At 46.0% G+C, this 25,300-nt stretch overlaps 1 protein-coding gene across 6 annotated transcripts in view; it reads left to right on the top strand.

Moving 5' to 3' along the window:
* The window catches only part of ASAP2 (ArfGAP with SH3 domain, ankyrin repeat and PH domain 2), a 916,066-nt gene that overhangs the window by 434,545 nt on the left and 456,221 nt on the right, over positions 1 to 25,300 (top strand). For all 6 annotated transcript variants that reach the window (XM_069235900.1, XM_069235899.1, XM_069235896.1 and 3 more), the window contains exons 10-11: positions 24,441 to 24,544; positions 24,634 to 24,703. In XM_069235900.1, coding sequence (XP_069092001.1) covers positions 24,441 to 24,544; positions 24,634 to 24,703 — 174 coding nt within the window. The remainder of the gene's footprint in view (positions 1 to 24,440; positions 24,545 to 24,633; positions 24,704 to 25,300) is intronic.

Genomic DNA, 25,300 nt, shown 5'->3' on the forward strand with positions numbered 1-25,300 from the left:
GCCCTTGGGAGTATCTGAGTGGCCAAGTCAGGCAGGTAACGTCACAACCCCCTTCTGATAGGTGGTCACCCTGATAGGTGACCAATCGCCCTTCCTGGGCTATTTAGGGTCTCCCACTTGGGTGGGTCCTCAAATTCGATGTGCAAGATTCCAGCAGGACTCCTCTGCATAGTTTACTTCATCTTCTGGCCACTGGGACTGCAACTGGACCCTCCAGGAACCGACAATGTGCAACTTCAGCTACGACTCCGCTCGGTAGCATTGTTTCTCCAGCTCCTTCCAGCAACTGAAACATTTCCCGGGCTGTGCATCCTGTGAGGGAGCCTGCACAGGAAGTAAGAAGGAATCTCCCTTAGAGTGAAGGAGTCACTCCCCTTCATCTGCAGACACCAACTGCAGCGACGACCGGCTGCATGGATCTGCTCTCCTCCGGAACTGCGTGGATTCTGCATCACAGGTGGTGGTCTGGAGTGGTCCCCTTGGTCCCCTCTGTCAGCTCTCCAACTTGGGAGACGGTAAGCCCTTGCCTGTCCTTGCAGGACAGTACCCCTGTGCGCCGCAACTCTTGCAGCTACCAAGGCTTGTTTTCTCCTCCTCCAAGGGATCTTCAGGCTTCTTGCAGCCCCGGCCCCCAGCACTTCTTCCTGCAAGCACAGTCTGCTCTCTGCTGCTCCAGCAACGTGCGACTCCTCTTCAGGTGTGCTGAGTGGGCCTCACTGCGACTGCTGTGCTGGGTTGCCTGTGGGGTCTGCCTCCTCTTCTTGTCACTCTCCTGAATGCTGCGGTCACCCTGGACTCCCCTCCTTGAGTCGATTCCCCGGGGCCTTGCTTGTCCACTTCAGCCTTGTAACCCGACGGACGACGTGGGAAACCATCTGCATCACTTCAGGAATGCCTCATCATCTCCTGTGCTGCACTGCTGGTCTTCTTTGTCCCTTGTCGACTGACCTGGTCCTGCATCCACAGAAGGGTGGGTAGTGAGTGGCTCCTGCCACAACCGGACACTCCACCACAAACTGGACTTAGTCCCCTTCTTTGCAGGTCCTCTTCTGCCAGAATCCACCTTTGGGTTCTTTATTCTTGTTTGGGTCTTGCACAATCCTTTTCCAAATTTGTCCAGTTGTGTGTGGGGAAAACCATGTAATTACCTCTGCTCTCCTGGTCGCTGGGGGTTACTTTGGTACTCACCTTTTGGGGTTCCTAGTTTCTCTAGCTGCCTTCTACTGATTCCACATCCTTGGGGGGGGGGGGGTTTGGAAGGGAACTGTATCTCACATTCCACTTTCTTAGTATATGGTTTGGCCCTCCCCTAGGGCCTACACTATTTTTCTATTGCTTTTGCCAGTGCCTATTACCTTCTATGCTCTTAACTGATTTGTAATGTGTATATAATTGTGTGTTTACCTACCGCCAGTTGGGGGACTGCCTATTAGTAGTCTAATATTTGTGTTACCAAAATAAAGTACTTATTTTTTGTAACACTATGTGGTTCTTTCTTTTGTGATGGTGCTGTGTGACTATAGTGGTATTGCATAAGCTTTGCATGTCTCCTAGATAAGTCTTGGCTGCTCATCCACAGCTACCTCTAGAGAGCCCTAGCTTTCTAGACACTGCCTACACTTCACTAATAGGAGATGCCTGAACCTGTTATAAGGCGATAACGCCTTAGGTGCTCACCACACACAAGACCAGCTTCCTACACCCCTTCAATGCCTTCCTGCCAAAGCACAAATTCAAGATAGGCTAGCACAGATCCTGTCTGGATTGGACCCAGGTGACTGAACAGTAGCATTGGAATTGCAGGATATTTTTTTTCAAATACCCGTCCTGCAGGCCCACAGCAATTATCTGTGGGTTCACAGTGAGCCAGGAGCATTTTCATTTGACAGGTTCTCCTTTAACCTCCCCAGTGCCCCTCTGCTTTTCCTGAAAGTCATGACCGTGGTTGCAGGAAACATTCGGATGTTCGGTGTTCCAGCCTTCCCCCTACCTCGACAACTGGCTCTTGAAGGCACTCTCAACCGAGGCAGTCTTAGTCCACAGTCAGATGGCAGCAAACCTTCTAACACTGTTGGGGTTCACGCACAACATTCACACTTGTCATACCTGAAGGCTTTGCAGGTGCTCCCATTCATCAGAAACATTCTGGACACTGTATGGTTTCATGCCGTTCCCCCGGAGTGCAGAGTTAAGGACATTCAGGCTATGAGTATGGTGTTTCAGTCTCTATACTAGATTTCAGTAACAAGGACGCTGAGGCTGCTGGGATTTCTGGTTTGCATCCTGCTGGTAAACCATGCCAGATGGCATATGTAGGCTCTGCAGTGGGATCTGAAGTCTCATTGGGCTCACCACCAGGTGGCATTTGTCATATTGTTTCCAGATTACAGAGGAGCCTGCAAAAGACAAGCCATTTTGATTGTTGGACCACAATTGGGTGAGATTCCTTTCCTTAACCCACCCAAAGTAGACTGTGGTGACCGATGCATCACTTCTAGTTCTGGGAAAGGTAGAGATCAGAGGACTCTTGCCTCTGCGAAGGGTCAGCTCCATATCAACCTAATTGAGTTGCAGGTGATTGGCTTGACTTTGAGGACCTTTTTTTGCTCACCATCAAAGGAAGTTTTGGATAGGTGTTCATAGACAACATCCCCGCCATGTGGTACTACAACACACAGTGTGTGGTGGGCCCTTGGGTCTTGTGCCAAGAGGCAGTATGCCTCTGGAGTTGCCTGGATCATTGGGGGATGTATGTCTGTATCTCTTCCTGCTGCTGCCTTTCCTGCACTGAGTTCTAAAGTGGATCAGGAACGGCTGAGCCCAAGTCATCAGTGGCACCAGATTGGCTGAGGATAGTGTAGTTCCTGAAACTCCCGTGCATGAATATCTGTCCTCTGATCAAGCTGCCACTTCAGAGAATCTTCTGTTGCGACATCAGGACAGGGTCTCACACCTGGGCCTACGGTCTCTACATCTCCATTCTTGGAGACTGAGCGGCTTCAGTTGACCCTATTCAACCTTCACCCTGAGGTTGTAACCTAAATGGGAGATTGATGTCATCTTGGAGGCAAGGTGTCCTTCCATGAAATCAGTGTACTCCAGTTTGTGGTTTACTGCAGAACCCAACAAATTGACCCGTTACAAGCCATGTTTTCTGAAATGTTGTTGTTTGTTCAGTCCCTAGCTCAGCTAGGACTTGCTTTGGGCACTGTTAAGGGCTACTTAACAGCTCTTTTGGCATTTTTGAGGCTTCAAGATCAGCCCTCCTAATCTAAATCACCGGTTATGAAATGTTTTATGTTTTGCAATACTTATTTACGCCCCAAACCCTTTGCAATGCTGCAGTGGGACTGATGCCAAGGAAACAAAGTGTACCAACCTTCTCTGTGCTGGTGGAATCTGCTGCAGCCTTTGTTAGGAATCTCCTATAATGGACCAGCAACATAGGCAACAGAATATCAAGCTTGGTTCTGATACACAGCACTGCCACTTCAGTATATTGAGCTATTATGTGACCTCCAAGTGAGTCACATACTTGTTAGAGCGCCTGGTCCTTAGTAGGTAAACTTACAAGGAGACGCGCCTAGGTCGATGAACCTTTTGATCCGCATGGAGTATCCTAGCAATAATGTGACCAATGCTTCTCCTTAATCAATACAAAAAAATAAATAACCATCAATCTAGTCATTAATCAACAATTAATAATCACTCCACCATGACCTTTTGCCCATGCATCACTACAACTCACTATACGTTTAGTAATTTTATTTCCCTATTTGTTACAATACTAAGTCATGAGATTTATTTAAAAACTTTATTCAGTTCAATCAGTTCTCTCCTTAATTCATTAGTAAACGCCAAAAGCATAACCTAATCAAAACTTGCATCAGAATATATTCCAGAGCATTAGCATAAGTCATTAAATGAATCAAAGGCGAATGAGTCAACATAAGTAGCAGAGTTCAGCAAATCAGTCCGTCAATCATTTGTTTCTGTAATTCGGTCAGTGTGACAGAGTAGGAAACCTCTCTTTACCCAGATTAGCATCAGCATGTGGGACTCATGCGAAAACAGTTTAGAACATGAATTTGGAAAAACATCTAGCTAAGAGAAAAAAAACTATTTAGACAGCGCAGTTGGTACATAGAAAGAAAAAGCACAAAAGATAATTCAGTCACATTGTCATATCTACCTATCCTCAGTATGGATCAGCAACAAAGTCAGTCTTCGTCTTCAGGTCATCAATTGATCAGCATCACATCAGGCTCTCCTCGAGAGAATATAAGCCCAATGTTTGAATCTCAAATCTCTTCTCCCCAATATCGCATCAATTTCGGAATAAGGTCTGACGTCTATCCCCTCTGTCACGTTGTTATATAAAAGTCACCCAGAATATCCCCCAATTCCTAATTGGTCAATTAATCATACGACATTACTTTTATCAATTAATTTTCTTAACTCAAATCTATGAATTCTAATATTACACAGTTCTCAGGTTGATGATTGGTTCACCGTACGATTTCCTCATCATCCGGCTCGTCAGGTATCGAAAATGTTGCATCTTCTTATCCAGTCAGTGTCTTCATTGTTCGAGTCCTGAGAAAGTACACTCAGTATGCTTTACACTCTCAATCGCTACAATTCTAGTTTTATCATCTTCTGTCCATCGGTTCACGTAGAGGTTTCAGCTAAGCAAATTTTATCAAACAATGAACAGTTCACGGTTAGTTCAGCTTGTCAGCATTTTCCATTAAACGCAGAGAAATACAGTTTCTGCATGAGGCCTGGCAAGACTAGGCCAAAACTTTAGCTAAGTTAAGGTCTACCATTATTTCAAAAAATAAGTTATATCTTTCAATATGACACATCACTACATTATTTTTATATGTCTTTCATGTATACTAGTCATTTTATTAGTGCTTTTGTGAATTTTGGTGGACAATCTCTGACGTCACAATTTCAAACGTGCACATTAATTTTCTACGTTAATCATTTTCTAACAAATTTATTATTTGTACACATAACACTCTTAATACTTTAACGAATTAACCTACATCTTGTAACATAAAGCTAACCTCATCAGCCATAATAGCTCAGCACTGACTGCCACCATAATGACAGGCTTGTGACCTCTTTGTCAATGCAGAAACTCTTGAAAAATATTAAACAAAAACACCTTAAAGTAAGCATACAGAGAAGGTAACTGGCATTATTTTTAAAGACACTGCCTACTCCTCATGTAGACAGACATTCTTGCATTTCTTGTCGACGAGCAATATCCTGCAAAGACCCTAGGTCTGAAAGACAATGAAAGAAAAACGGAAGTAGTGGATTATGGATGGGTTCATAAAATTAAGGTGGTTGTGTTCAATATGCTGACGGTGTATTTCCCAATCTGAGCTGAATGTGTTGTCCAACCATGCCAACTTATTACCGGTGTTTCTTTAAGAGGTTTTGTCTCAGCCCGAAAATATGACTGGCGCATCTTGTAGCTCAAACAAGAGGAGCCGATAGTGGAGCAGTGTTTTTTCAGTGGGAAATGTAGTCTAAATGTTGATTCGTTGACCTTAAAGGGGTCTGACCTTGCATCTTTTTTTTTTTTTTTGATAAAGAATTTTTATTGATTTTTGCAAAAGAAAGAATAACCATGATACAAACGTCATAACACGATGCCAACGGGCATCCAACATTGGTCGAACCTGTGATCCCAGGTAGCACTAATATTAAATATAACATAGTATTCAGGAGCCTAGTGCGGCCTCCCATTTCCCCCATATCCTATTATATTTATTCGGACATCCTCTAGCCTCATATACAAGTTTTTCACTCTGCGCACACCAATCCACTCCCTGTCTCCATTTAGCTAAGTATGGGGCATTCTTGGCCTTCCAGTTTGCCACTATGTCCCTCTTAGCCACTAAGCACGCCACCCCAAGGAAAATTCGATGTGGTCTCCTTAGCTCGATGTCACCCATGATCCCGAGGAGGAGGGGTAGAGGCTCTCTCTCTATATTCTCCTGCAACACCTCAGAAATCTCCCCCAGGACCGCTCCCCGATAGGCTACCATGGCCGGGCAGGTCCACACCATGTGGAAGAAGTCAGCTGTAAGGTTTCTGCAGCGGGGGTACTCCGCGTTGGGGCGGAGGCCCGCTCTGTGTAGTTTGTCGGGTGTGAGGTATGCTGTGTGCAAAAAGTAAGTTTGTATCAATCTGAAACGGGTGGCGATCGCCAGGGCCCGCGGGGCCATTAGCGCCTCACCCCATTCCATCTCTTCCATGGGGCCCACCCACCCCTCCCATCTCTGGCGAAGTACCCCCAGGAAGCCCGAGGTGCCGGAGACCAGGGTGCGATATATCTGGGAAACACCTCCCCTACCTAGGCTCCCCATCAATGCCTTGGCCTCCATGAGGCTGCATTCAGGTATGTTTTCTCCCTCTCGGATGTGTACTGATAAGGCATGTCGGAGCTGGAGGTATCTGTGGAACTGTGTCTTGTTTAATGAAAAGTTTTTCTGGAGATCTTCAAAGGACCGTATGTGTGACCCGTTCCAGACATCGCCTAGTGTGGAGATGCCTATGTTGTCCCAGTTCCGAAACCCCTCCAGGCCCGCCACCTCCACCAATTGCCTCCCATGCCACAGTGGGGTCTGTTGGGTAAGTCGTCCCCACCACCCCGTCGACTTTTGAGCCGTCCGCCATCCCTGTAGAACCACCCTGGTCACATCTGGGACGTCTCGAGAGATCGGACCTCCATAGAGGGTGTCCAAAATCCGTGGGTAACCCATCGTTTGGAGCTCCAGTCGGTACGCCGGGTCTGTCCACCCACCCCCCATCCAGTCATTAATCACAAGTACTTGTGTCACGAGGTGGTAGGAGTGGATATTGGACATGCCCAAACCTCCATCATATACATCCCTCTGGCAGGTTTTGAGCGCTAATTGTGGGCGGGCTCCGCTCCATATAAATTGGCGCACCAATGAGTCCATTTCCCCAAACCATTTCCTAGGGATGGGATGGGGAAAATTTTGTAGGAGGTAGAGGAGCCTAGGAAGGGTCATCATCTTGTAGAGCGCGATTCTACCGAGCAGGTTAAGGGGGAGTGTCCTCCAGTGTAGGAGATCACTTCTGATTTTTCTGGTTAACGGTGTAATGTTAAGTTCCCATGTCAACTCAGGGAGAAGTGAAATATACATTCCCAGATATTTGAAGCTATTTCTTCGTACTGGAATGTTTCGCTGCCAGTCCACACAATCCCCGGAGCGGTGTAGGGGGACCAGTAGGGACTTGGCGGGGTTCAGGATCAGCCCCGAGGCTTCCGCGACGAGGCCCAGGATCTCTAGCACGCAGGGGCCACTTTTAGCCGGGTTGGATAGATATAGGAGGACATCGTCTGCGTATAGCGCCACACGGTCTTCTGCACAGGCAGGCCAGGACCAGCCCTCGATCAGGGGATCTCCTCGCAGCAGTATCGCAAGAGGCTCTATCATTAATGCGAAGAGCAACGGGGATAGCGGGCAACCCTGCCGGGTTCCGCGGCCAATAGGAAATGGGTCAGAGACCACTCCATTCACCCGGACTCGAGCTGTCGGTTTAGAGTACAGGAGTCTCACCAGGCCTCGGAATCTGGGACCGAGCCCATTTTTCTGCAAGACCAGTTCAAGGTAAGACCAATCCACTGTGTCAAAGGCTTTTTCAAAGTCCAGCAAGAGTAATGCCAAGTGTGCGTGCGACAGAGTATTGCGATGTGCCAGAGCCAGATGCAACCGCCTAATGCAGTGCCTGGTGCTACGAGTGGGCATAAAGCCACACTGGTCAGGGTGCACTAGTGTAGGCATTATCCCTTTCAGTCTAGAGGCCAGGGTCGAGGAGAGCACTTGGATCTCAATGTTTAGAAGTGAGATGGGTCGGTATGCCGAACAATGTCTCGATGGGGGTTGAGTTTTGGGGATCACTACTATTGTCGCCTGGTCAATCTCGGTGGGAAATCGGCCTAGTTTCTCGGCTTCCCCATACATGTTGAGTAAGTGGGGACCCAGTATATCACTGCATTTGCTATATAGCTCTGCCGGGAGTCCGTCAGGGCCGGGGGTCTTGCCCGATGCCAGGCTGGAAATTGCACTGGTGATCTCTGCAAGGCTAATAGTTTCATCTAGCCTGTCTCTTGCCTCCAGGGAGATCCTGGGGAGAGTGATCTCATTCAGGAGGGGAGTCTCTTTCTCAATGGCGGGGCGGGGGTGCATTGCATAGAGGTGGACATAGTAGGACGCGAAACTTTGTGCGATTTCAGCTGGTGTCCTAGAGAGGGCGCCCGAGGGCTCCAAAATCTCAGGTATAACCCTGCCGGCCAGAGGACGCGCGGCCAGCCAATGTAGGAGCTTCCCATTTTTGTCCCCCCAGCCATATATACGGGCCACCGAAGCTCTCCAAATGCACCTGGCTGAATCTAGCATTATATGTTTAATTTCTTCTCTAACCATAGTCAGCTGTCTCAGGGCAGCGGCAGACGAAGAAGTCATTTGTTGGCGTTCCAGTCTCAGGGCCCTGGCCTCCAGGTCAGAGATCTGGGAGTTCCTGTCCCGCTCGCGGGTACGGAGAAGGTGCTTGGCATGCCCTCTGAGGGTAGCCTTACAGGCGGCCCATAATGTTCCTGGGGAACGGACCGACCCCAGATTCAGATCGAAGTATTGAGTTAGTTGATTTCTGATCTCTTGGGTGTAGTCTTTGTCTTGTAAATACCATGCGTTTAGGCGCCATACCGGGCGTTTGGAGGGACCCGCTCCACCCAGTCGGACCCGCACTGGTGCGTGGTCCGAGACTCCCCGGGGGAGTATCTCTGCCCCTGTGACACTCGAGAGGTCCAGAGCAGACATGAATACCAGATCAATTCTGGATTGCGTCCGGTGGGCGGCCGACGTGTGGGTGTACCGGCGATCCCTAGGGTGCCAAGTTCTCCATACCTCGCAGAGGCCAAGGCTCTCGGTCCAGCTAGTAAGAGCCGAAGCCCTGGCTAATCTACTGGCCGTGATCTCGCCGGATACATCCAAATCCGGATCGAGAACCGCGTTGAATTCCCCCCCCACAGCAGGGTGGTCCCCTGGGGCAATCCCACAACCACTCGGCGAAGCGAGTGCAAGAAGGCATCAAGTCTCGTAGGGGGGGCATACGCAGATATAAAATTTATCGGAGTTCCATGAAGAGTCCCCGTAGCCACTACAAATCTGCCCTGTGGGTCGGCCTGTGTTGCTGTGATCACCACAGGCAGAGAGCGGTGAAGTAAAATGGCTACCCCTCTAGAGCCCCTGGAGAAGCCTGCGTGGTATACTCTGTCATACCCTCCCCGTATGAGCATGGGGCACCTAGTCCCAAGGAGGTGGGTTTCCTGCAGAAGGACCACTAAGGGGGAGTATCTGTGGAGAGTGTTAAATACTGCTGACCTCTTAATCTTATCCAACAGACCATTTACGTTCCAAGAAAGAACCTGAGTTAATGAGTGCCAGGCGTGAATTGTATAAGTGTTGCATAGGGCTGAGTGTCAGGCTGTGGACCCAGGGACGACCATTTCAAACAAAACAGTGAGATAATAAGGAAGCTAAGCAACTTCTTCCCATCTAGGCTAACTTCAAAAACCCCTCCCCCCAACCACCCTCCTCCCCATACTCCCACCCCGGAAGCATCTGTCGCCCAAATACCCAACCAAAACCAGACAGCCAGCAGGACTGTCCTTGGGGTGGAGTGGTGGACCCCTCCATATAATCGGATCAATTACAATTAGTGGTGACCTGCCAAGTCTCAGGTATCCTATAGTAGAAAGGCATGACGCCTTCTGTAGTGACCCTTGTAAGGTCTGCATAGGTGAAACGGACATCTCAAGTCATTTTGGACTCCCATCAGCAGGTGTCAAATGCGTCATATTAACCAAGGACCGGGGACTGGCTCAGGCCGTTATCATCTGCCGTTTGGCCTGAGATCTGAGGCCCAGAAGGGTCCGTGGGTTTCTTCTCTGTTTGTGAGCCAGAATCTCGGATTTCCTCATTGTTGTCCAAATTGTTTGTGTCTTTCGGTCTCCCTCTCCGGGATCTGGTGCGCATCCGGCTCCTCCGGGGGCCTCCCGGGGTGGGGGGTCCCACCCGAGGGGCCCCCTCCGTGTGCTCCAGGGGCCCCCTCCGGGCTCCGATGCCCTCCTCCGTCAGCCAGTCCCAAGCCTCTTCAGGTGTTTCAAAAAAGTGTGCTCGCCCGGCCAAGAGGACCTTGAGCCGCGCGGGGAAGAGGAGCATGTATGAAAGTTGCATCGCTCTAAGTTTCTGCTTAACGTGTTCATACGACCGGCGGCGGATCTGGACCTCACGGGTATAGTCTGGGAAAATTAAGATTTTATGGTTCTCCCATTGAAGATCTTCCGACCTCCTAGCCTCTTTAAGGATATTGTCTCTATCCTTAAAGTTAAAGAAGCGCGCAATCATTGGTCGTTTTGGGCCGCCCGGTGGGGGGTGCGGGGCCAGTGCCCTGTGGGCTCTTTCAATCGCAAACCAGGGCGAAAGGGACTGGTCCGGCATCCATGCTTTAATCCACTTTTCTAGGAACTCCGATGCCCCACCATCCTCCACGCCCTCCGGAAATCCGATGAAACGCAGGTTGTTGCGTCTTGATCGGTTCTCTGCATCTTCCGCACGACGGTGCAGCTCGCCGGTTCGAGTCTGCAGCTGGGCCACTTTACTTCTAAGGTCAGCTAGGTCGTTTTCAGTCTGGGAGACTCTAGGTTCAACCTCGGTGATCCGGCTCACTGCGTTTCTGAGGTCTTGCCGAACCAGACCCACGTCTTCTCGTACTTCCCCGATCTTAGTCTCCACAGCAGACTGTGATGCTTGAATGGCTTGAAGGATGGCACTCACTCTGTCTGGTGCGGGGCCTCCGCTAGCTGTGTCTCCCTCTCCTCGCTGGCCAGCCGGCGTCGTGAACTGGTCAGTCTTTTGCTGGGAAGATGGAGGTTGCTTGTTCGCCTTGTCTCTCCCCATCATGGCATCGGAGACAGGAGTCGGGTAGTTTTCCAAATCAATTCTAGATCCCTTGCACGTTTGCTGTTACTGCGATTACGAGTGCGTGGGGAGAGGCATTCAGGCCCAAACTGTGATCTTCTTCACCTTTGAGATCTGATGAGTCCAGTTTCATCTTGGCCCAGTTGCCAATTGCCATTAGGTATTAAGTGCTAAGGGGGGGGGGTAGGGCATCTTTCTTCCCTGACTCCTTTCCCCTCCCACACCCCATTTTCACTTCGAGCCGGTACCTTCAGTAAAGCCTCGACCGGCCCCGGTGTTAATTACGCTGCTCCAGTGACGCCACGAGGTCACTCAGGGCCATTGCCCTTCCGTTAGTTCGGATCGCGGTGCTGATTTTTCGGCCGTGTCGGTAACTTTAGCACAGCCTCATCCTGCCTTGGTGTCTCCGCCGCGCTCCGTGGACCCCCGGCATGCCTCCGCCGACACTCAGGGCACCAGGGAGTCCCTCTCTGCAACCGCCCCTCCACCGCTCCAGCTCCGGCCAGCGGGGTCCTGGGTACAGCGCAGCCGCTTAGCTCCCTCCGCCGATGTCCCCAAGTTTGCGCACGGCCGCAGCCTCATCCACACGGCGCTCTCTTCCTCCAGACGCAGCAGCGCCGCCCCCACATGCCGCGGGAGCCGCGCTAGGGTCGTAGCCTCAACCCTATCCAGGGTCCCCTTCTTACCCCGTCGCACCTCTGTTCCAGCGCGGCCGCGTCCGGGGGGATCGCCGGTCCGGCCCCAGCTCAGCCGCGGAAGTCAGTCCCGGCCGCCATTTTGTTTTCGGGGACGGGACGGTCGCGGCTCGACAACGGGGGCTGCTTTCGCCAGGAGTTCCTCGTCGGAGCCTCCCCGGGGCCCAGGGGTCACAAGGACTGTCAGAACGACGTCTCCGGCTCGGTCAGGCCACTCTAACTATGGGCGGATGACGGAGGGGTCCAGAGCACTCTGAGTGCGACCGCCATCTTGACGCCCGAAGCCACGCCCCCCCCCTGACCTTGCATCTTAATGACATCTAGAGCTACTTAGGGCTTGGGCTTTTTTAAAATGTTAAATCAGCTGATCGTCTCCCAGGCGTGGGTTTGAGTAATGGACACAATTTACTTTTCTAAAATAAATAGAAAATCTTATTAACCTATTCAGTTTTGGTATGGTCACACTAGGCTAGCACCAGTCATTTTTGGCTGTTTAGTTATACCAGTTTCACCACATCTTCAGTCTCATTGTAGTGTGTATTTTCAAGCTTCTGCAATCATAAGTCTTTGAATTACCCTTTCACATGTGCTCAACTGTATGTTTTACTCAACAAAGATGCTATGGCCAGGATGCAAAGCGAACACTGGACACACCTTTTTCACAGTGTTGACCAGATACAGATTTTTGTCCTTTGCAAGTAGTCTAAGCCTGTCTGTGCCATTTCTTGTTTACAATGACAAGATAAAGTATGGTTATCCATGGGTAAGATAGATCAATTTGCTTTTTCTTATTTTAGGTAGTTCAGTATCTGCCATAGGTTGGCAGGGTACACTTGAATTTACCGTTTATGATCTGATTGGTCTACTTTGTAGGAAAACGTATCAGTGGACTCTGTCACCTTGTAAGATCCATGCCATATTGCTAGGAATTTGTTTTCTGCTGTAAGATTCCACACATAACCCTCCATTCCCAAAAAATAAGAGTAAATGCTTTTTTGGTCGTAGTATGCTACAGAGCTGAACGCCAAAAGAAAACAAAACAAACCTTTTGTTTTTTATTTCACTGAATTGTCCTGCCCATGCATGGGATCCCAGAGCCCTTTCTTTTAATAAGGTAACATTTTAAAGCATAAAATATGTTTGTTTTTGCCCATTGCTGGTTATATTGCCCAGTTCTTTCTTACTTTTTGTAAAAATAAATAAATCCAATTTAGTGGAGGAAAAAGGAGTGAAGAAGAAGGGCATCATAGCTAATAGGCTGCAAAACTGGCATTGTCTTTTTAAGGGAGACCACCCACAATATCCCATCAGACCCATCCTGTAACTGGTCAGTTTGTATTTCCGGTTCCAACTTACATGATCAAGGAGCACAGAACTTTGCATGTTTTACTATTTTCACTTTAGTCTCCTTTCCAAACCTTAGAAATGCTGCTTTACTCAACACCTTTGAAATCGTAGATTTTTTTTTTCTTTTTCCTGTCAGTAAAAAATAATTGTTCTTCACAAAATTACATTCCTTTTACTGAAGTTTTCTTCTGTGGAATCAAAAGAAAGGCACAAACAGAACCTTACAATGCATCTATTGTTTGCCTCCTCCTGAGTTCCCAGCTGTGTCCAGAAATGTCCTGGAGGACTTTAGAAGACATGGAGAAGTTTCAGCCAGAGAGACGGCAGGAGGACCTACATAACTGGCAGGAATCTGCATCAGTAAAATCTGAGGAACAAGGAGATGGTGCTCCCTCTGCCAGGGCTTGCTCCAACATTTTCAAGGACTCCTGAAGTGATTGGGAAATTCAAGGAAAGGCCTCAGCATGGGAAATGCAGACATACCTGGTCAAGGTCCATCTCTATGACATCGACAGTAGGTACATTTCCCGCTTGTTGGTTGTGAAGGGCCTGTTTACCATCAGGACTCTCAACATCAAAGGCAGCAGAAAAGACTGTGTGGTCATCAAAACATCATTCAGTGTCAAGAAACGATGTGAAGCAGGTCCTTCCATCTTTGTGTGGAATGAGTCCTCAAAATGAAGAAAAGGAGGAGACTACCACATACATCAGATTTGGTCTGTTCCCTGAATGTACTCGCAAGCATGAAAGTCTGTGCTTACCTTGTCATTGGCCTCCACCACTTTCAGAATGCCCTCTCTTTATCTGCTTCTCCTGTGGCTCTGAGTAGGCCGAATGGGTTTCTATTCCCATTTTTTCCTCATAAAAAAGAAATCGGGGGCATAGCGACCCATTTTAGATCTTTGAAAATTGAACAAATTTCTACAGAAACAATACTTCTGCCTTATCACCCTTTCAGACATCCTGTATCTCCTTAACCACGGAGATTACATGACAAACCTGGATTTATAGGATGCATATTTTCATAACCCCATACATCCCAAGCATCGTAAACTTCTAAGATTCACTGTAGCTGGCACTCACTATCAAATTCTTCCCATTCGGCCTCAAAATCAGCTCCCCATAACTTTACAAAATGCGTGGGCTTCCCTAAGAAGAAAAGGGTTATCAGGCATTCCCATACATCGGCAATTGGCTGATAAAAGCACCAGTGGTCAGTCAAGCATCAAGAGCCACTGAAACTTGCCTAACATTGTTTAAAAGGTCAGGTCTCACTGTCAACCACCAGAAATCGTCGACTCGAACATCAAAGAGAATAATATTCCTGGGAGCAGCTTTAAATACCACTCAAGACACAGCATTTTTATTTCAGGGCAGGCAACAAAGACTCAAGCAGTTAGACCCTTAGGCTGTTGAGAACAAAGTCTGTTTCAGTGCCTCTGTTCACATCATTCCTACAGAGGGGTCATTTGATGATCTACTATAGATCACTCCAGGTATGACAGAAGCTCTAACCTGGTCTACACAAGCCAATCATCTATCCAAAGGCCTAACATTCTTGCCTCATATACCTCATTAAGTGATAACCATGGATGCCTCCTTAGAGGGCTGGGGCTGCCATCTGCAAGACCCTCATATCAATGGAAAGTGGTCTCCGGACCAAAAGAGCATGCACATCAGTCAGCTTGAGCTCAAAGCCATCTGAGTCTTCAAGCTTTCCTGCCAGGGATTACAAATTTGTCGGTGTTAATTTGTACAGACAGTACCACCAGCATGCACTATGTGAACAGACAAGGAGTGGCACAAGATCACTAGCCCTTTCCATAGAAGCTCAAAAGATCTGGAATTGGATTATGACACATGGAATAACACTTTGAGGGCAGTATGTTCCCAGGGCAAGCAGCATCTTGGAGGACACATTAAGCAGGACAGAGTCCATCTGCCATGAATGGTAGTCTCATCAGTCATCTCTGAACAAGATCTTCTGTCTCTGGGGCAAGCCTGCTCTGGATCTCTGTGCAAGAAACGAGACCCGGAAATGCCGGTCTTATGAAAGTTGGCATCCACATCCAGGGTCCTAGTGGAATGTGTTTTTGATAAGATGATCAGGGATGTATGCATATGCTTTCCCCCCATCCCTGTTATAGTAAGGGCTCTCAGCAAGATGAGAGCAGAACAGTGCTTTATAGTTCTTATAGCCCTCAGATGGCCCAGACCCCTTTGGATCATGGAGCTGCCCCTGTTATCTGAAACCAACCACATTCAACTAAGACCATTGACACTGTTGACGGACCAGGGGCAGGTCCTTCTTTCCGACCTGAATTCTCTACACTTATCCACATGGCTCCTGTATTCCATGAGTTCACAGATTTTAAAAACCTTTCTAAACTGCAGAGACGATCTTACAAAAGCCAGAGCAAAGACCACTACAAAAACGTATAGATTGAAATGAAAACCATTTCTTTCTATGGTGCCAGAAGTCGAATGTTAGTCCTCTACAAGCATCACCAGAACAAATACTACCTTATCTCTTGTCACTGGCAAAATCAGGATTGGTCCATGCATCAATTAAAGTACATCTGGCTGCAATATCAAGATACAGAAGTGCATCAAACTCTCCATCTTTGTGGTCTGATAGGATCATCAGACAAAAGAACTATCAGAGGTTTCCCTCCAATAAGGGGTCCTCCTCCCGTGTGGCAGGTGCATGTAGTGCTGACACAGTTGATGAAAAGTCCATTCGAACCCATACACAAAGTGGACTTGAAGTTCCCGTAAAACGATCTCATGAAAGGCTCCTTAATTGTAAAGGTGTATATTTCACTCACTCTTCTGGCTGATGTTAATGCCAGCAGTAATACCACTTTCTATGACAGGAACTTGAGGTCCACTTTGCTTGTTGTGCTGCAACACAAACGAATGAGCATAGATTCACGCAGCATTATTGTCTGAAATCGGCACAGTGCAGTGATTCAGCTGTTGGACGGGCAGGGTTACATTATTAATTTCAATAAAGTGGGCCTTTTCATGTAGGTATATATCTGCTTAATATTTATATATATAGACGGGCTCCATTGGACGGACTAGGTGCTCCCCGTACACCGAAAAGAGTCTCGACTGGAGGCTTATCAGGGCCTCTGCATCTCGACTTACGATCACTGGACCAGTAAGCACTCACCCTTGCCAGGTTCAGTGTACATTACCAACTTACCTTCACATCGGTTTGCTGTTACTCATTTCCTTGGCCGGACTGGCCCAGCCTTGATAAAGTCACTTGTGTGACGAAACACGTGTTGGCTGTTTTCCTCAAGACGACACAAACCTATGGCAAACTGTGCCTATGAATAAAGACACTGTTCAACACCAACCTGGGATCATCGCTTTTTTCTCCGCTTCCGGATTGACACTACCAGGGATACTTTTTCCCAACACATATCTGGACTCTATAGCTCTGTGTGCCTTGGTCATTTTGTATTTATATATCTCTTCATATGTGTTTCTAGCCTCCCTCCGCTATTGTGATATTATGATGATGATTCTACAAATACTGTAACTGCTAACTACTCTGATTCAAGCATGTGAATCTATGAAAGATCAAATAATGTACTTACCTGTAACAGAAGTTCTCCAGTATTGGCATCTTTCATAGATTCATTTGACCCATAGATGCTCCATTATATTTTACGGGATTACCTTTGACACGAGTGCTGGAAAGTCTGAGGGAACCAGCCTCTGTGACGAGTATTCTAGAGGGTGCTGTCACCTGATTGGCTGGAGTTTGGTTCCTTTTAAATGATATGGATAAGTTATTAAACTTAATGTTTCATTGCCATCGTAGCCTATGGTAATGGTATGTACTGCTTTATTATTGTACCATGGATCTCCCACTTCAATGACAAGGAATGATTCAAGCATGTGAGTCTATGAAAGATGTCAATACTGGAGAACTACAGTTACAGGTAAGTAACTTATTTTCATTATCCTTAAAGATAGTTTGTTACCAGCTGAACTGTAAATTGGCACCATCATGTTTTGTTCAGTTGGTTCTCTTATCGGCCATATAATGGTCCTTCCTGGCCCCTAAGCCTCCCCTAATTGTCTTGCCTATTCATCCTTTCCTAAAAAGATCTCCTCCCTACAAGTATATGTCCACCAATGTCCGTTGATCACCATCTTCGGTGAATTTCTCTTCTGAGCTGTTTCAATTTTCCTTCTTGCCTGCTCAGCTGTTTTAACAGGGATTGCACTATGTGGTCATGTATGAAGAAGATCCAGTTAGGTATTTACAATGGCAATAGCTCTAACTCAAGCAAACGCGAGACCCATTGCATTGGAAATTCTTGTTTCCTACTTCTCCCTGTTATGTCTCTGATATCCTGTACCACACAAAACCTTCCCATGGGCTAACGCCCCTACTAGTGGAGCCTAGATATGAACAAAAAAGGAAGACCCACCGTTGAAAGTTGTAAGACTGAGTGTACACCCGCAAGCATCCCTCCTGATTAGAGCATGAGTTCCATACCTCCTACTTCTCTCTGATAGCTGCCCGCCTTAGCTGCATATCTACTTAATACATTTATACACAGATTAAAGCCCTGTGTGTGATTTTCTATGATACCCTGGTTGAGATTCTTATGTAAGGAGGAACATTTCCAGTTTCATAGTTAACCTCACCCAGCATGTAGAAAATGTCATTCGGGCTTCTCACTGCAATCTCCCTAAACGTCAACAGCCTGACTCACTATATTAAAAGAAAGAAAATAATATTCTAAAAGCAGATTGTGCTTCCCTATAGGAAACATCTTCCGAAAGTTGAGTCTGAAAAACTCTGTGCTGTGGGGAGGGTTATCTACAGTTGCCAGGACCATCAATTGACTCAGCAGAATCATAGATGAATTATGATCCTGGTGGAGACTAGAACTTACCAGTCTACTGGACAGGGCCCGACGATGTAGCCATTAATAAAGATAGGGCAGTTTTGAGAGATCCTAGAAGACCAAGGTCTCCAGGACATATGGCAACCAATACATCCTTCAAATGTGCATGGCACTCAGTCCAGACTAGACTATACTACAGTTGACCTCGTTGGTACTAGTTTGAAGTATTAAAGGGATCCTTCAGACCTTTCACCAATTTATAATACACATGAATTGTGGCTTGAAAAAAAACAATTAGGAAACCCCAGAAGCTTAACACCTCACATTATATGATGCCAGCAGAAAATGGCCACCTAAAATCCCACACCATAACTTACTAAAAGGGCTATAATGGTTTGGTGTGCTAGGCACAAATTCTCTGGGCAGCAGCCAAAGCCACAATCAGAGGGCAAATTATGAGGGATACTGCAATAGGCAATAAATGTACAGAGAAAGAACAGATTACTTAGAACTAGCTAATGAATCAAGGAATTGACAGTATTCCGCAAACCTCACAGAAATGACTAGGAACCAGCTTAAAAAAAGCAAAACATTGACCTGAACAACCAGTTCATCACTAATGTGGAAAAATGGTGTATAGACTTAAAGCTCCACATTATGAGCTGTGGAAAAGTGGGCAGGCTTCTAGCCGCATAGTTCAGACAGAGGATAGCAATGGTGGCTTTCTTAGCCATTCAGGACAGCGATGGTCAACTAGTCGAAAGACCATAAGAGATGGCTTCAGAATTGCTATATATTAAAGAGGACTGTATAGCTCCAAAGCAGAGGGTGACTGAGACCACGAGGAACAATTGTTTTGCAAACCTGAAGCTACCACATCTCAAGTACTGAAAGCTAAGCCAGTCTGTATTTTCCTTACCCTACCCTCTTCAAGCAGGACAAAGACGGACTTGGAGCAGTTCATTTTGATACTCAAGGCCTCCCCATATTGGACTAGCATTTGGATTAGCCGGGGACTCGTATTGTGGGGGTGGATGAGAAATAAAAGGGCATAATCTACATAAAGGGCAACCTGGTCTTCCATGCCATGCCTCCAATGAAAGTGCCAGACCAGAGCATTGCATCTGACCCCACATTGCTATGGCTAGGGCAAGCAAGAGGGGATGGGACAAGGGAAACCCCAGTCTTTTACTCTTACGGGTCGGGAACAGGGGGGCAGATTTCCATTCATATTCACTGAGTGCTGGGAGTAGAGGGCATGGACATTGGGCATAAACTCAGTGCTGTTTTACCCGGGTTCATCTCCTTCAAAGCCTCTTCTGTTTCTGCCTTAGTGAAATATGTTCTAGCTCAGTCCTGTCAAGCTCGCTCAGTGTCGGCAGAGAGAGATCTGTGATAAGACGAGCTGAACACTCCTGGTTGGAATGCTGCTGCTCCGCGTATAGGTCTGGTAGTATGCTGCAAAAGCGGATAGGGTTGTCAAGTGCAGTTGATCCCTCTTTGCCAGTCATATTAGTGAGCTAAGGAATCACCCTTGTGGTGACATCTCTAGTTGCTAGATAATATATCATCTTGTTGGACTTTTCCCTCTGTTCATAGAATCTTCCAGTTAAAACAATCTTACATTGACATGCCTCATGGATTTGTCTAACTGGACTCTGTCAACCTCTAGTTGGTGCGGTGCAACAACTTGCCCCTCCAGTCTGCTACAGTCCTCTTGCTCCAGCGTCAGGATATTATTCTCTTAGAGTGAGCGTCGTTTTTTTCTCCCTCTCTTTCTTTCTCTCTTTCTAATAGGCTTTAGCAACCCCAGGCATAGTGGGCTTTTCAGTCACCAGTAGCGTGCTAGCTGACTCCACCATACCATGGTTGCGGTCAAGGTAGGCTTTCATTTCCTGTATTAGAAAGTGTATACATTGCTTGTGTACAAGGCATCATGAATTGAGGTGCTGGATTGGGCAGAAACACTCTCCTTAGAGCCCAAGTCAGATCATGGCTGGGGAGTGATCCGAGATACTCTGGGGTAGGATTTGTGCTGCTGTTGTGCATAGGATAATAGTAGCAGGGAGCAACAAAAGATCAATACGAGACATAGTCTTGTTGCCAGTTGACATATGTGGATATTCTCTAGCCATATGGTGGCAAATATGCCAGGCATCATATAGCTCCTTACTCATCACCTAGTCTGCCAGTCCCCTGACTCTTCCCTTACTATCCATTCCAGACTATGTAGAGACCATAGTAGGCTTAAATGTAGCATTAAAGTCTTTCTATATATTGATATCCTGCAATAGCTCACGTATAAGCACCTTAAGTGCATCTAAAGAGGTTTTAGATAGCTGTGGAGGGATGTAGGAACTCAATAGTTTGTGATTATTTCCACTCCAAACATCCTTCATTCGCAAGATAGCCCCCAAGTGTATCTGGGCTGACATAGAATGCAACGATAGGGAAGATTTTATGTAAAATAATTGCTACCCTTCTGGATCCTTTGGGTGCCCCATCTGATGTGCCCTATCATAGCCAAACATAGCTTAGATGAGTTACCCAACAGGTCAGTCTCTGTATCATCTAAACTGCTTGGGTGTCATGTTTTGCGAATGTAAGGACCGTCCCCTTTTTAATGTTATTAAAACTGGAATAACAGGAGGCAATGGTAGCTTCCCCCTTAAGCATAATTCTTACTAGATACAACGTTGCTGGCATAACAAAGTATTTAAGGTTCAGTAGGCATTCAAAATTTTGAGCAGTTTGCCCTTCTTTGGTAAATTAATTGAGACAGTCTTGCTAAAGAGTTTCTGCAGCATTTGTCCCATATGGTCTTGCACTCAGGGGTGCTAATGATTTTTGTGTTAGGCTTAGCCAGTGGTTCCAGAGTGGCCACTTTCCATTTCTGAAAAGTCAGGCGATCTCTGGGTGGGCCCTCACTGCCTGGGCGACCTTCTATGTCTCTTTGGATTACCTTCATGACCCTCTGTTGTTGCCCCGGAGATCTACCTGATTGACCTGTGTGGTGGGATGGGATTTCTTCTGAGTCTTTTCTCTTCTGCGGCCCAGTCCAGGGCTTCCTCTATAGCTTTTTAAAGAAGGATTTGGAGTTGTGGAGCACTTTGAGTCTTGCAGGGTACATAAGCATACAGGGAGTGCAGAATTATTAGGCAAGTTGTATTTTTGAGGATTAATTTTATTATTGAACAACAACCATGTTCTCAATGAACCCAAAAAAAACATTAATATCAAAGCTGAATATTTTTGGAAGTAGTTTTTAGTTTGTTTTTAGTTTTAGCTATGTTAGGGGGATATCTGTGTGTGCAGGTGACTATTACTGTGCATAATTATTAGGCAACTTAACAAAAAACAAATATATACCCATTTCAATTATTTATTATTACCAGTGAAACCAATATAACATCTCAACATTCACAAATATACATTTCTGACATTCAAAAACAAAACAAAAACAAATCAGTGACCAATATAGCCACCTTTCTTTGCAAGGACACTCAAAAGCCTGCCATCCATGGATTCTGTCAGTGTTTTGATCTGTTCACCATCAACATTGCGTGCAGCAGCAACCACAGCCTCCCAGACACTGTTCAGAGAGGTGTACTGTTTTCCCTCCTCGTAAATCTCACATTTGATGATGGACCACAGGTTCTCAATGGGGTTCAGATCAGGCGAACAAGGAGGCCATGTCATTAGATTTCCTTCTTTTATACCCTTTCTTGCCAGCCACGCTGTGGAGTACTTGGACGCGTGTGATGGAGCATTGTCCTGCATGAAAATCATGTTTTTCTTGAAGGATGCAGACTTCTTCCTGTACCACTGCTTGAAGAAGGTGTCTTCCAGGAACTGGCAGTAGGACTGGGAGTTGAGCTTGACTCCATCCTCAACCCGAAAAGGCCCCACAAGCTCATCTTTGATGATACCAGCCCAAACCAGTACTCCACCTCCACCTTGCTGGCGTCTGAGTCGGACTGGAGCTCTCTGCCCTTTACCAATCCAGCCACGGGCCCATCCATCTGGCCCATCAAGACTCACTCTCATTTCATCAGTCCATAAAACCTTAGAAAAATCAGTCTTAAGATATTTCTTGGCCCAGTCTTGACATTTCAGCTTGTGTGTCTTGTTCAGTGGTGGTCGTCTTTCAGCCTTTCTTACCTTGGCCATGTCTCTGAGTATTGCACACCTTGTGCTTTTGGGCACTCCAGTGATGTTGCAGCTCTGAAATATGGCCAAACTGGTGGCAAGTGGCATCGTGGCAGCTGCACGCTTGACTTTTCTCAGTTCATGGGCAGTTATTTTGCGCCTTGGTTTTTCCACACGCTTCTTGCGACCCTGTTGACTATTTTGAATGAAACGCTTGATTGTTCGATGATCACGCTTCAGAAGCTTTGCAATTTTAAGAGTGCTGCATCCCTCTGCATGATATCTCACTATTTTTGACTTTTCTGAGCCTGTCAAGTCCTTCTTTTGACCCATTTTGCCAAAGGAAAGGAAGTTGCCTAATAATTATGCACACCTGATATAGGGTGTTGATGTCATTAGACCACACCCCTTCTCATTACAGAGATGCACATCACCTAATATGCTTAATTGGTAGTAGGCTTTTGAGCCTATACAGCTTGGAGTAAGACAACATGCATAAAGAGGATGATGTGGTCAAAATACTCATTTGCCTAATAATTCTGCACTCCCTGTATATCGCAGCTTTATGGCTCTGAGTTTCTGTTTGATGGCATCAGAGGACTTCCTTTGCTGTTGCACTTGACACGTGTAGTCTGGGAAAACCATGATGTGCATGGATTGAAACTGTAGCGTCTCTCGTACATGCTCCCATAATGATCACCTCTTTATTTTTGGAGCTCAACAGCTTAGCAATCATGGGACATGGAAAGGTGTCCGGATACAACCTCTGCCGCATTGCATCTGTGGACACTTTAAATCTTGAAGTAGATTGAGCACTTTTTCAGAGGCGTCCAGGAAGCTATCCAGGATTCCATAAACTTCTCAGGGGCCTATCCTTTTATACCTCCATGGATACCTATGAGGCAGAGGTTGCTCCTTGTTGCCCTGTTTTCAACGACTTCTGCTCACTCTTCCAGGATTGTAGTCATCGTGGTCAAGTGAAATACAGTAGTCTTGAGCTCCTGGACAAATTTGGTGACACACCCTTTCGTCTACAGAACTCTGTACACCTCATTGCTTAGGTCTTGATGAAGGAGGGATACAAGCAAGCCTAATTTGCCATTCTTGTGCTCCAATCCTGATTTGAGGCAGGAATGACTTGCAGGAGGGCACTTTTTCAGTGGAGTCAGGGTTACTGAACTATAAACAATGCATACCAAAGAAGTGTATTATAAAAGACATATAACTTGTATATACGTTTGCTCTTAGATATGATCCCCAAAAGAGTTTTTCATAAAAATGAATGACTAATTGTGTAAACGTTTTAACTGATAAAAATGGATATCTTCCTTTGATATTATAATATAAACTGAATTTAGCAAGGGAGGCATAACTTTTAGTTCTTTATGGGCCGTTAGTAGGCATTGCTGCATGAGATCATACATCATGTATATTCAAGGTGCCCCACATGAATCCACATAGTATTAGATGGCGTTGATGCATTTATTTTTGTGAGACAATAGTTGTTTGTATTACTTTTTACTCGTTGATGCAGATGTCTTCTTGTACTATCCATTTAGTGACTTTGTCTTAATGTGTTTAGTTCACTGTCGTATTAGTTTATAGTAATACATTTACCACTCCAATGATGTCACTACTCGCAAAGTAGTTGAAGTCAACAGTCATATGATGTGATTTCCCAAGAAGTTGCTGATTATGCAAATTATTAAACACTCCTAAGAATTTGCAGACTGTCAGAGCTATGACGTGAGCCACATAGGGGAATTTAGGCTCTTTAAGAGTTTAAGAGGTCTCTGATTATGTCAAATCGAGTGTATGTAGGTTATTACATTCTGTATTTTTTCCCTAATGAATGCTGGTACATTTACTTATTCTATTCACCGGATTAATGGACAAACTAAGGTACTGCAATTCAAAAAAGTCAAGAAGACCAGAGAGTTCACCAGTGAAAAAGTTGTCTTTTATTTAACTGCTGATGGAAAAGCGTCAGTCAAAGCACCACAAAATAAGCATATAAAAGCACATAGAGGCAGACCGGAATTAGAGAAATGTTACAGTTCTGCAAACTGAAAGTTCATCGTCTATGACCATATTTTGTCTAAAGTATGAAATCCCACTCCTTAAGTTTTAGAAAAAACTTAGACATGAGATAAGAGGATGTTCCCTTTGGAAGTTGGCAATTGAAATAAGGCTCGTTATTGTTAGACCGTCCATTACTAATAGGTGTGTGACTGCGTCAGTTCTTCCTTTGTGATTATCTCATTTGGTACGTAAATCAGATATGTGCATCTCAGGTGAATTAGTCCCATTTTTTTTATGTTTTTCTTGCAAATGTATAGGATTCTCAGGTACGTCAAAGTGCTGCCTACAGTTTACATCAACCACAAGGGAACAAGGAGCATGGCACGGAAAGATGTGGCAACCTCTATAAGAAAAGTGATGGGTAAGATCGCTCTCATGATTAAAAGAAAATAATAGTGTTTTGAAAACAGTCTGTGACAATTAAAAGGCCATATTTTTTCACATTTTCAGAATTCGTAAAGTCTGGCAAAAAAGAAGATGTTCTGTGAAAAATGGATTTTTGACAATTTCCCACGGCACAGTAAGTATTTTAAGTAAACACATTTCATTATTTCTTCTGAATAACGGTATATTCGTAGTATGGTAAAGTCCTACACGTTAATCTGTGATTGCAGTTGTTATTCAGTTCCATTTCATTCAGACAGAATCAAGGTTATTCAATATTTTGGAAAACTAAAAGGAAGCATTGAGATGTTACTCAGAAATGCAATTTAAAAATATATATTTTTATTGTATGAATATTGCTCATCATATAGCGGGAAATAGGAAACATATAGGTACAATTGCATTCAGGACACATCATGGTAAGCAGAGAAGAGCAGCTTCAAAGGATAACGTCCCAGTAGGATTGGCACTTTTACTGTCTGCATCAAAACACACCACACCTCGTCCCCGCAGCATAACAGGTGGATCGTCCCCTCCAGCCCATCTTTGTCCCACCCATCCCAGCCCAGTTCCTCAAAAGTTATTCCATGCACCCCACACCTTGTCCCATGTCTTGGGGCAACCCCTACTCTTGTAGACTACTTAGTCTGCTTTTTGGCTCCAGTCTAAATCATTCTCTCAGTTCTCCATTTGCGAGTAAGTTGTTGTCCCCCAGGCTTGTGCAGTGTTTCAT

The sequence above is a fragment of the Pleurodeles waltl genome, chromosome 5 (assembly GCF_031143425.1).
Source record: "Pleurodeles waltl isolate 20211129_DDA chromosome 5, aPleWal1.hap1.20221129, whole genome shotgun sequence".
In the NCBI taxonomy this organism is placed as follows: Eukaryota; Metazoa; Chordata; class Amphibia; order Caudata; family Salamandridae; genus Pleurodeles; species Pleurodeles waltl.